Here is a 12,738-nt window from a genome sequence, read left to right on the forward strand (position 1 = left end):
ATAATTTTCATAATTTTGTTAAAAGTCTTTTAGTAGGTCAGTTTAAATTAACACCTTTTTAAATTAAAATTCTTATTAATGTACTAAACAACATAGCCAAGATGTGAAATATAAACTTAAAATCCCTGGAGATATAAATAATAAAAATTCACTAAGATACAATATCACTGCAAAATTATGCACATTCTAATTCATAATATCAGAAAATAATTAAATAATAAAAAATAACCTTATTTTTACAATGTCGTGATATGACACAATTCTACAAAATAAAATGTAATTGCATTAATAGGTAGAAAAGTAAGTCCTAGAAACTGAGATTGATAACACATCATAGTCTTTGAGCTGCATGAAGTCAGAGACCACTTTTATAGTGTTCATCTCTGTATCACCAGAATTTAGCATTGTGCCAGTCCCATCATATCTACTAATATACATTTATTTACAGTGGAAATTAGTTAATGAACCCTGTTTTAAAAATGTATTATAGCTGAAAGGAAATATGCAAAGGAACCATGACAAATGCAAAAGTAAGAGATTCTGGAAATTAGAAATTACTAAGATAACCGTATTTTAGTGTCTCCTGTAACTTCATTTACAACAGTAGTGGCAAAATTTGTCTCCAAATATATGTTGGTAAAGGTTTTCTACTGGAGAATAATATCGTGCAGAATCAGGATGATAACTTGTGACTGTTCCTAGTTTATTTTTCTCATACTTGGGCACCTCACTTTAAGCATCGTCTCCTTGAAGAAGGCCTTAAATTCTTTAATTTCTTGTATTTCACTTTTTCATCAATACTAATTAATTCACTTATTTAATACATGTTGGTTTAAAAGACATTTTAGGTTTTGGACATGTAACAATAAAGACAAGACAGCAATTTATATATCCACCCCTGAGTGCCCGTATAGTTTTCTAAATCTAAACATACTCTATAGTGGCCAAACAGAGTCCATTTGGATAGTTGTTAGCTGTTGTTGTTTTTAATTTCTAAGATAAAGTACCAATGTGTTTGTTCATTGGGGTAACCTATGGGACATGGTGATTGATAAGGATTAGTCATCATTCTATACCGAACTGATAAATTAGATCACTTTGATACTTTAGCATACAAATTATTATAAATAAATAAGGCTAATGTGCCTGATTGTAAAAATCATAATAGAATTATGATTATTTTATTATTTTGAAGACTTAAACCAAGAATTAGTAGGAAAGGCTACTGGGAATGTAGCTCATTTTCAGTTTAGCTAAACTAAAATAATAAAATTATATTAGCAATGACATTTTGAGCTAAGTGCCTGTTATTGTCTTTGATGCATGACTTACAGTGTTTCTAAGTCTTCCAGTGTCCTGGTGAAATAGGTATTATGCTCACTGTTTTACTGATGGTGAAGTTCAGAGGAGTGGTTTAAGTGTTCCAAATGGATTTGTCATGTAGATATGAGTGTAGAGTCTAAACCCTTTCCAGTAGAACATTGTGTAGCTTGTTATCATAAAACATCTATGTTACAATTCACCAGTTATATGTTTCAATGTTAATTATAATGCCAGTTGAATGACTATGTATTAGAAGCTTTCCATATTATACTTCATTTTTTCTTTAAAATACTACTGAAGAGGGAAGAATAACTTATTGTATATAGGTATGAAAGTATTGGGGTAAGACATCTTGGGAAAACTGCTTACCATTAAAATATTGAATCAACTGAAAATTTTAATGAAGCCCATTCATTTCATAGGTAAACTACCACAGACACCTGAAGACTAAATGAGATCACTTGAAGTTGTCAGACTAGATGCAATATTTTCTCATTTTTCTGTCTACCAACTTCTTCTAATACACGGTTTTGGTGTTTTTTGTTTGTTTGTTTGTTTGTTTGTTTTTGCAGTTATAAATGTCTCAACAGATGTTTGCTCTATTCTTTTATCAAAAAATTCAAATAACACATTTACAGGCATATATTTTTCCATCATATGTCATTAATCATCTCAAGATGTGCTTCAATTTAAACTATTTCTATTAGCTGACTTCCCAAAAGGAATAACAGACATGTGGTATATGTTAGACTACTCCAGTTCTCCTCTTTCCCTTCACCCACCCAACACCCCTCTCACCTGTACCCCCATTCCTCCAACCCTATACAACTCCCCTGGGCTGTCTGTGATTCAGGATAATGGGACTAATATCTGTACGTTTCTTAAGCATGTAGACTAGGAATCTATAACAAATTTACTGTCAGTGATATAGATCTCTCAAATTTTCTTTTGCTAACAAATGATTTCTTTAAGAAAATATAAAATAATTCATACATAAGCTAAAAATTGATTAAAATGTCTTCACTATTCTGTCATTCTGAATGTATTTCCTTTAGTACATTCATGGAAGTTACATATCATTTCAGTTATACTATCATGTGTAAAATAGATTTTAGGAGTGGGGAAGAGTTTGTTCATTGAGGTAACTTACATAAATAATATAAAATGTAAATAATATATTTTATCATTGAGAAAACAAAATATGAGCCAAAACTATATTTCTTTACATCTTTAGGTTTAACCAGCATTGAAAGTTTCAAGGTTTATTTTGACTAGTGTCTGGTTTTCTAATTGACAAGCTAATTAGAAGGGTATGTATGCTAGACTACTTGTCCATACCAAGTTTGGTGTGCAGCTGTCCTGGGGGAAAGACGTACAACTGAACTTGTTGACACTTGAAATTAAGCAGCACTCACCCGAAAAACTGTCATTTCTTCCAGCAGAACCTCTTCTAAATCATGCCACGTCTCCTTAGGAATTGAAACTACTTTAAGGACGGTCCCAACATCTTTGAAAGAAAGAGGGGAGAAGACCACAAGTTAAGTAGATCTGAACAGAGTTTAGTGTTAATGAATGAAATATGTATTTGTCAGACAAAGAACCTTTGATATCAGTCTTCTTTTTAATTTATTTTTTGGTCAAAACACGAGTAAAATACATATTCGAATGCATTTCTTGCAGTTAAAGTATAAGGGTAAACTATAAAGACAAACTTGGAATATAAAAGACTGAATTTTTAGAAATATGTTAAGCCTTGAAGAAGGTTTTACCATGAGACTGCATACATTTTTAAAAATATAATAATTATTACAGAGATTGCCTGGGTTGGATCAATTCTTTTCATTATTTCTAAAAATATCTCCTTAATTGCCTGGTGTCTCTGAAACAAAACCTAAAAATAATATCAGTTTGTCATGACAGGTTCTTCCACTTTTATTACAAAATCAGGGTCCTACTATGAAGACTCAATATAAATGAAAAATGCAAGGAATGTTGTCAAGCAACGGAAGTAGTCAGAGCTTCAGAGCCCTGGTTGCTCATCTTGTCATCTAAAAGTCTTTAGTACTTAGAAGTTCCTAATGATGGCTCAATGGCCATTATGTGATGAATGACAATAACCCAATTTCTCAAAGTTAACACCTAGGATTACTTATTGCTGTGGTCTTTCAAAAATGCACACTTTGGTTTTTCCATTTTAGAGCATTAAGGAAATTTATCATTCAGAAGCCAAAAGCATAAAAATATTGAACACATTTTATAGAGATTTCAAACCTTATTTGTTTTTCTAATTTGCATTTTTGAAAGAGACAACTTGTTTTAATAACAAGGGTTGTCACTCTTATTTTAAGTTGGGCTTAAAAGTTATTAATTTTCCAGTATTACAAGTATGTTCCTGTTCCTTGATGGAATGAGGAACAGGGGCTTATTAAATTCAAAAATTGTACTCTTCAGCCTTCTAGTTCTGACTAAACTTGATCAAATCTAGTTGGCCTCAATTGGTTCCTTTTAATCAAGTTCAACAAAGTAATTGTGAAGAAAATCTTGTCAACGAAGAATAAATTATATGAGAAAAATAATTCATTGATAACTATTTTTAGAGAACCAACACGATATGTTATATGAGATCAAGAAAGGTTGCTAATTTATCCCTTGTAAAGTTAAACCAAAAAACAGTACACTTTTAAGAAGATCCTTCTATATTTACAGGACCTTAGGCTACTCATAACACTAAAGATTAAAGGTAAATTAGGTTAATCTACTCAGTGCCTCTGATCAGGTCTCTGGTACCCAAACACAGCTTTATCTCTTTTCCAGATCAAGTTTTACTGAGTAGTATTTCAAACAATTTCACACAAATTGAATCAGATTACTCAACTAGGATCAATATACTATGATGTGCAACTTAGTTAAAAGATAAAATTACTGTAATCAGTTTACTTTGCTGACAGATGACCCTGGTCTGTACTGACAGATAGACATCCAAATCATCAGACAGTCAACACACTCATGAAATTGGTGCCTTTAAAGACATGTTGCGTCCAAGAGGAATTAAAAGCTCATGATTAGGTTTATTTGGTCAAATACCCGGAAGCAAGCTTTGTTGCTTTGACAGTGAGAGACTTCTCAATACATTTAAGCCAGAGGTGAAGGAAAAGGCAAGTGTGACATGACTGAACAAACTTAATTACTCTGAAAAGAAAAGAAATTATAATTTGATGTTGAATGATAAACTAATATTTATCTGAGAGAAATACTATTTCTTATATGTTCTAAGGATATTTATAACCAGAAATTGATACTTGCAATTCATTGACTTTTATGAAACCCTGGGTCTGCTTGAGATTCTTTTATTTGGTAGAGAAACTTTCTCACTCATAAAAGTGGACTTTAATGTATTGCTCAGAACCTGACACTGTTACACCTGATAACATAAGTATTTCACAATTTTGTTATAAAACTTTAAGTCTTTAAAGCACTAACTATATGGTTGCCATTCCCCTGTAGTTAATGCAATTTTTTTTTTCTGTTTCTCACTAAGGGAAAATAAATGTTATTATACAAGGTTTCAGTGGAGCACTCACTCTGTTCCCCATTGATTTATGTCAGTTAACAGCGTTAATGGAGACTAGAAATTTATTACCTTGGAATCTGACCCTAAGTAGCAAGTATCAGATTTGTAACTAGGACTTTCAAAAATAGTATTACTATTAAAAAGAGCAGGGAACAAAATAAAATAATATATCATAATAACAATGGAATTCATTCTTAAAATATACCTGAAAAAGTCTGTTTCTAATTATGGAATTAGTAAAATGAATTGTTAAATGTCCATAGAAATGTATCTAAGAATTATTTGAATCAATTATGTTGTTTTTCTAATGAATTTTTTTTTTCTTTTCATTGTATGGCAGAAACACTGGAAAAATTTTATTGCTAACATTTACTTACTAGACGATGTTCACATTATTGTAATTTTAAAGTTCAGATAATTTTGCACTAATATTCTGAAACTATTATTGAATGTCTTGGGAATTTAAGGCAGAACTTGAGTAATATATCTTTGTTCTAAAAAGCCACTGGCCAGAAAAGTTATGATGCAATTATAAATATTGATTGCTTACCTAATCATTAGCTTTACCTGATTAAACTTACCAACTTTTCACTGAAAAGGGAATTTATTTTAAATTAGTATGTCTCAGCTTGTCTGAAAAGATAATAAATTTGAAATGAAAGAATATTCATGTAATTTACTTATTTATTAAAGGTGAATTATACCTTGAAGGTAACTATAGAAACTGGCCTCAGTTCTTAGTATACATTTGAACATTGAACAACGTGGATTTGAACAGTGTGGGTCCACTTATATACAAATTTTCATCTGCTCCTACCACCCTTGGGAGAGCAATGCCAACTGTTACTCTACCTTCTCTTTAACCTACTCAACAGGAAGACAATGGCGATCCAATTCCACTTAAGGAATATTAAATATATTTTCTCTTCCCTATAATTTTCAGAACACTTCCTTTTCTCTAGCTTATTTTATTGTAGGAATACAATCTCTAATACATATGACATACAATATGTGAAGCTAATCAACTGTTTATGTTATAGGTAAGGCTTCCAGTCAACAGTAGGCCATTAGTAATTAAGTTTTGGGGAAATCAAAAGTTACATGTGGATTTTCAATTGCACAGAGAGTTGGCACCCCAACCCCTGTGATGTTCAAAGATCAACTTTACTTAATCATTTAAACATAGTGTTCTGGAAAAAAGTTTACAGTTGAAATTTAAAAATTTACCTGTTCCGATAAACATAACATCATACTGTCCATCTTCTGCATCCACTCGGTCTACTACAATTTGTGTAAATTGATAATTTACATCCGTTTTGATCATTATTGGGCGATTGTTTATAGGAAACACTGGATTGTACATGGCTGGATGACTTCTTGCAAAGGTTATAACATCATCAGGTAGGTCCTTTGTAGAGTCAAAACCACCAAATGTTTTGCTGGGACACTATTATGATAAAGAGAACAGTATCCTTTGATTAAAATCTAATAAACATAACTGTACATCATATAATAACACATGGCCTCAATGGTTCTACTTAAAATAGCAGTTCAGGCCAGGTATGATAGCTCACACCTGTAATCCTAGCACTTTGGGAGGCCGAGGCAGGTGGATCACTTGAGGCCAGGAGTTCCAGACCAGCCTGGCCTAACATGGTGAAACCCCATTTGTACTAAAAATACAAAAATTAGCTGGGCGTGATGGTGCATGCCTGTAGTCCCAGCTACTTGGGAAGCTGAGGCAGGAGAATTGCTTGAACCTGGGAGGCGGAGGTTTCAGTGAACTGAGATCATGCCATTGCACTGCAGCCTAAGCAATAGAACAAGAATCTGTCTCAAAAATAAAATAAAGGAAAAGAGTAGTGCAATATATAGTATATGTTTCCCAAATATATCTTAATTCTCAGTGAGATTTAGTTATGTCACTAATTCTTAGGCAAAATTACAAATATATGTAATGAATTCAGTGTACAGGAGAAGTTTGGTGCCTCTATTAGTGCCACAAGCATAAGTGTTATTAGTAAAATAGGTGAAGTATTTGACATAATGAATGGAATATACTACAACTAAATGCAATTAATCTTTGAATTAGAGATACTCAGAATAATTTTATTGAATACATTTAACTTTTTACTATGGCATCATGCTAAAATACAAATTCTCTTTTCAAACTGAAAAAAAAATATATTCTTTATTGTTTTGTTTCTAACATAATGCTAAAAAAGTACCATCGAGAAATGTAATAAATAAAATAATCCCAGTGATAAGGAAAAGTGTTATTCAAAGTGTTTAACAATCTGCATTGCACAAAAAGTGACCAATCAGAATGCACGTCATGACCAAGCAGAAGAGAAAATGGCCCCAGCAGCCAGAAAGATGCTGGTTTTGCACTGGCATAACCTCACCTCTGGATGTAAACACTCTGTGTAAGACAATACAACAAAAATGACAAATTAAGATTTCACCACCTCCTTTCACTATAGTTATTGATGCAGTGCAAGCATTTATAGAGTACAATATCTCCAATCTCTTGCTTTTAGTCTTACATTTAAGTAATTTCTACCATTTAATGTAAAAGCTTGGGAGCTAAAATGTAATTATGAGAGATTCTTGATCTTACAAGGAGCTTAGAATGAGAAATCAATTGTCTTTGCCACTAGCTTGAAAAAGATTAATAATTCATGAGAAATAAAATGAATGTGTTTTGAAATGGGAGGAGTATATATAAATACACACATATATATGTCTATGTATGTGTATATAGATGCACAATAGTACAACAATATAACAGTTAAGGAATGTGAGGTTGTATTTCTTGTTTTGTATGTAAATTATAAAATTAAGGTTATAGAAATATCAAACATTTATGTAAAAACCTGGAAGACACGATAAAGTGTATTTTCATGAGATTGAAAATTATTTCTGCACTTCTCTACTACCGTGTAAAAAATACTTTGCAAAAATTTAGAAATGTGTGATCAAAAATTAAAATAAGATTTAATAATTTTAGATTTATATCTTACACTGAATTTAAGCAGAGACATCTGTAAAGAACATGTTTTTAAATGTGAAATTTCATTCACTCATGGAAAATCTTTGTCTTGCTTTAATTTATAATCTTGAAATCTTTTTTTTTACATTACAGGATACATTTAACATCTGTCTGTAACTGCATTGTTTTTTGGCCTTTGGCAGAAATATATTCATCTCATAAACACCTAAGCTACTTACAGTTCCCGGCCGTGGATAGGGGACTCTTCCTTGATAAGGCACCCACTGATAGTTGGGTCCATCCCTGTGGGCATATGGACCGAGGAACACCCTTCTCACATCACTCATGCTATACATACACACGGCTGATCCCTTGAAAATGTTACTGAACAAGACAGCAAGAATAAAAACAGATGTTCATCTTTATACAATGGTAAGGGAAATACTGATACTGAGTTCTTACATTTTTGATATTTATTAAAATATAAATATAAATTGTTAGCAATAATGTTTAGGATTTTTCTAGTCACGTATATGCATTTAACAATACACAAAAGAACAAAAAAATGTGATTTCTTAAAAATAGAAGGCATAGCTGAAAATGGCTTTACTACTCAGAATATATGCCTTCATATGAAACATAGAGTACTAGGTTTTGATAGGAAAAACAAATACATATAAGCTATAAATGAATATGTAATTTTAATATCATGGGGAAATTTTTAAAAATGTAGATTAAGTCTCAAGCATTATTACAGAACCCAGGAAACTTTTAAATTAGCAAGAATGTTTAAGAACTCACTTTGTAGGCTGAAACTAGTACAAAAAATAGTGTCAAATGATGTGTCACATTATATTATTTTTAAATTCCCAAAAGTATTAGATCAAGTAGGAAGTTGATTCTTGTGAAGACACTTAAAATCAGCTCTTTCTAACACAGAAAATAATTATGTTAGTACCTATTTCACTCAATTAAAGTGGATAATTACAGCAATTATACTCATCATTTCACTAAACAAAAATTTTGTTCGCTAAACAAAAAATCAGGTAAACTGGAAGCAAGCCACTGAATTGCCACAATTTTCCATTTTATTAGGCTTATAGAAATGCGGCTTGAGTAATGTATTTATGCAAAGATATTAAACAGTTGTGCACATTTAAAATATGGAATGCTTATCTTTTAACCAAACTTTCCCCCTTGAAAATTACATATAAATCAGACTGAATGAACAACATGTGCTCTCTACAGTTTATTATTGGAAACTGCTGCATATAGACAGCGTTTCATAGACTCTAAGCTGCACGAGGGAAGAGGCCATGCCTGGCTTCTTTTCGGCTACCTGAATTATATATCATATGGCGTTTCAGAGAGTAAACCTCAATAAATACTTATAGAATTTGGTAACATTTTCATAGCAGAACAAATAGCAAATAGTGCATACTTGATACATCACACCGTGTAATGTTTGGGTTATATACCCCCTTTCCGTTGTTCTTTACTTTGCTTATCTTTGATTAAATCAGCTATCATCGAAATACTTAAGGAATATGATATGTAGCTATTAAGACTCACATACAAATATCCATTCTATTGAAATAAAGAGGTGAAATTATTTTATCTCTAGCTCTCAGAAGGTGGCAAACGGCATGGGCATCACCTGGGTACTTGTGTGAACTGCACATTCTTAGATCGCATTTAATTTCTATTGAGTCAGAAACTCTGGAGGCAAGGCCTAGGAATCTGAATTTTATCATGCTCTCTAGGAGAGACTTAAATTTGAGCCACTGCACTAAGCAGTGAGGAACCAGAAGAAATGGATTAATATTTGTTTGAGTCTCTTAAGTTCTATAGCTTAGTCATTCTGTTTTTTTTTTCCAAAGGGAAGAAATATTATTTAGGTATGAAGAACTTCAAATAGTTTTAGACATACAGATTTCTTAATTTTTATGTGATTTTTAAAAATTATTGAGTAAAACATCCAAGCAATTTGTAGTGGCTTTAATAGTCACAGAATAAAACAGTGTTGGACATTGCAGTTAATCATTTTCTTTACTATCAAAGTTACTTGCAGTGCTTGTTCTGACTTTTGATTTTAAATTATTTTTCTTTTAACATTTCGTCCACATCCCAATGCAGATCCTTCTTTATATGCATGTAAATGTACATGTATTTCTTTCAAATGTACATGTATACACGTACAGTATAACGTGAACTTTATACTGAATGTAATAGTCTGGAGGGAAATAATCTCTGCTTAATTGACAGCAAGAGACTTGGGGACCATGAAAAATAGGAAAAGGAGAAGTGTGAGGAAAGAGGGAAGAAGGCAAGAGGAAGAGAGAGAAAAAGAGGAAGAAGAAGGGGAAAGAAGAAGGGAAGGAGCCAGTAGAGAAAGAGCAGGAAAAGCAGGGCAGGGATAAAAGGGGATAAAAGGACAAGGAAATTAAGTTTGAGTTTGACACTGGTTCCAAAAAATAAAAAATAATAATAAAAAAATCATGCTGTAACACTGAAGGTTTTTGTTTGTTTTTATTATGTGCTGTAATGCTGAAGATTCTTGTTTGTTTTTATTGTCTTTTTATGTGGTTATAATGTAACCCTAGTGCTGTAATGCTGAAGGTTTCTGTTTGTTTATTTTATGTCTTTTTACAAGATTATTTTAAAATCTGTGTTACAAGGTAGATAATAAAAAACCAAATGGAGTCTCAGAAAAAAAAAAGTAGATTTTTTTACAAAGATAATCTATTTACTGACTTAAAAAGTTTTAAAACTATTTATACTATGCAAAGGGTCTTCAATTGCTGTATTAAGTTTCACACAATCTTAAAGGTTGAGAGGTGATGATTGTATTAATAATTTTTTAATTACCTAAAGGCAATTAAAATTTTTTTTTTTGTAAACAATCAACTTTCTCCAAACATATACATTTCTAGTTTAGTTCTAGGGTTAAAGGTTTAAAGACCAAAGAAAAGCGTAGCAAATATCCCATCTGTGGAATAGACATACTGGGAAGAACCATGAACTGTTTTGACATTTCTAGATGTATTTTGTCCCCAGATTCCCATACTAATCATCTGGTCAAAGATAGGACTTTCAGTGCAATTGCTGATGAGCTTTTCTCTTATCTCGTTCATTAGCAATTGACTAAAGTGACAGAGAGATCAAGAGACAGAGAATTGTTTCCGTCATATTTTCAACAAATTTAAATTAATTTTTCCATCCTTAATTTGTATCCCTACAAACTCTTCCCAAACCTCAGACTTCCATCTCTATAATATCTTACATTTTATTCAAGGTTTAAAGTCAAAGATATGCATAAGATGACATAACCATTTCAAACTGTTTCACCATAACACATTCACATCATTACAATGATGATTTTTTGTCTAAAATTCATTTAAAAAACAAACATCTACATAGATCATAACTTCTTTCAGTCACCCAAGAATACACAACAGCTCAAAGGTTAAAGCAACACTTGTCTTTCAAAAATATACTTTCACAAATTATGGGTACTTGGGTACCCCCTAAATAACATGAAGTTTCTATAAGGTAGTTAAAAAGTTGTTTACCTGGAAGTTGTAAACACTCCATATACAATTGGGTTTTTAGGATCTTTAAAGTTCATTAGGAATACATCCTCTGTTTAAAAACAAAATTGGAGAAAGTTGCTTTTTTATGGAATGGCAAAGTCTGAACAAATATTCTCTATACATAAACACTAGCTTCTTACGCAGTTCATCAAAATGAGTGTCAATGCCATTTGGACCTGGCACTGAGCAAATCAAACGAGCTTTGAGGAATGTTGTCCATTTATTCACCAGACTTCTGTGCCCTCCAAAGTCATTCTGAAAGAAGGGAACACTAGTATTAGGCACTGTGAATGCAAATGATAATTTCAAATATTTCTGTTTTCTTCGTATCTTCAGACAAACATAAAATACAGTTATTCATGTTTTAAAAGTTCCCAATCATTTTAAATGACCAGATATAGGTAGCTATCACTTATTGTTACATTTGTGGTCAAATCATTCCCTCAAGTTTTTTTTGACTTTTTAAGGGATATTTATTGTGAGTAGTTCCTTTATTTATTCAAGGGATTACTTATAAAATCAATTCATGTTCATCTACAGATCAATGGATAAAGAAATTGTAGTCCATTTACACAATGGTCTACAATTCAGCCTTAAAACAAAGGAAATCAAGTAGATAAGTGGAAGAAACAGTTTTCTCTTTGAGATATGTTGCACAATGTGGTATCATAAATAATAATGTATTATACATTTCAAAATCATAGTAAGAGAGTAAATTTCAAATGTTCTCACCACAAAAAATAAGTATTTGAGGTGATGGGTGTGTTAACTAGTTGATTTAATTATTCCACATTATATTCATAAATCATAACATTGCTTTGTAATCATAAATTTATGTAGTCATAATTATCAATTTACAGTTTAAAAATAAAAATCAAGAAGAAGGAAATCTTGTCATTTGAGTCAACATGAATAAACCGGGGGACATTATGTTAAGAGAAATGAGATAAGCACGGAAAGACAGATACCACGTGACCTCACTTATATGTAGAATATAGGAAGCTGAACCCAAAGATGCAGAGAGTAGAGCGGTGGTTACCAGGGGCTTTGGGGGAGGGATGAAGAGATTTGGTCCAAGATACAAAATTTCACTTAGATAGAAGAAATGAGTTTAAGAGATCTATTGTACAACATCATGACTTTAATTAATAACAATGAATTATATTATGGAAATTTGTGAAAAGACTAGATTTTAAGTGTCCTCACCATGAAGAATTATAAGTATGTGAGATAATGCATATTAATTAGCATGATCTAGC

General features: G+C 31.7%; 1 protein-coding gene across 4 annotated transcripts in view; it reads right to left on the reverse strand.

Annotated features, from left to right (window-relative positions):
• LOC105475417 (semaphorin 3A) overlaps window positions 1–12,738 on the reverse strand; it is a 539,208-nt gene that overhangs the window by 38,698 nt on the left and 487,772 nt on the right. For all 4 annotated transcript variants that reach the window (XM_011730630.3, XM_011730633.3, XM_011730632.3 and 1 more), the window contains 5 exons: window positions 11,620–11,734; window positions 11,459–11,528; window positions 8,126–8,270; window positions 6,122–6,341; window positions 2,739–2,830 (listed from right to left, as the gene is read on the reverse strand). In XM_011730630.3, coding sequence (XP_011728932.2) covers window positions 2,739–2,830; window positions 6,122–6,341; window positions 8,126–8,270; window positions 11,459–11,528; window positions 11,620–11,734 — 642 coding nt within the window. The remainder of the gene's footprint in view (window positions 1–2,738; window positions 2,831–6,121; window positions 6,342–8,125; window positions 8,271–11,458; window positions 11,529–11,619; window positions 11,735–12,738) is intronic.

Source organism: Macaca nemestrina, chromosome 4, assembly GCF_043159975.1.
Source record: "Macaca nemestrina isolate mMacNem1 chromosome 4, mMacNem.hap1, whole genome shotgun sequence".
NCBI classification, from domain to species: Eukaryota; Metazoa; Chordata; class Mammalia; order Primates; family Cercopithecidae; genus Macaca; species Macaca nemestrina.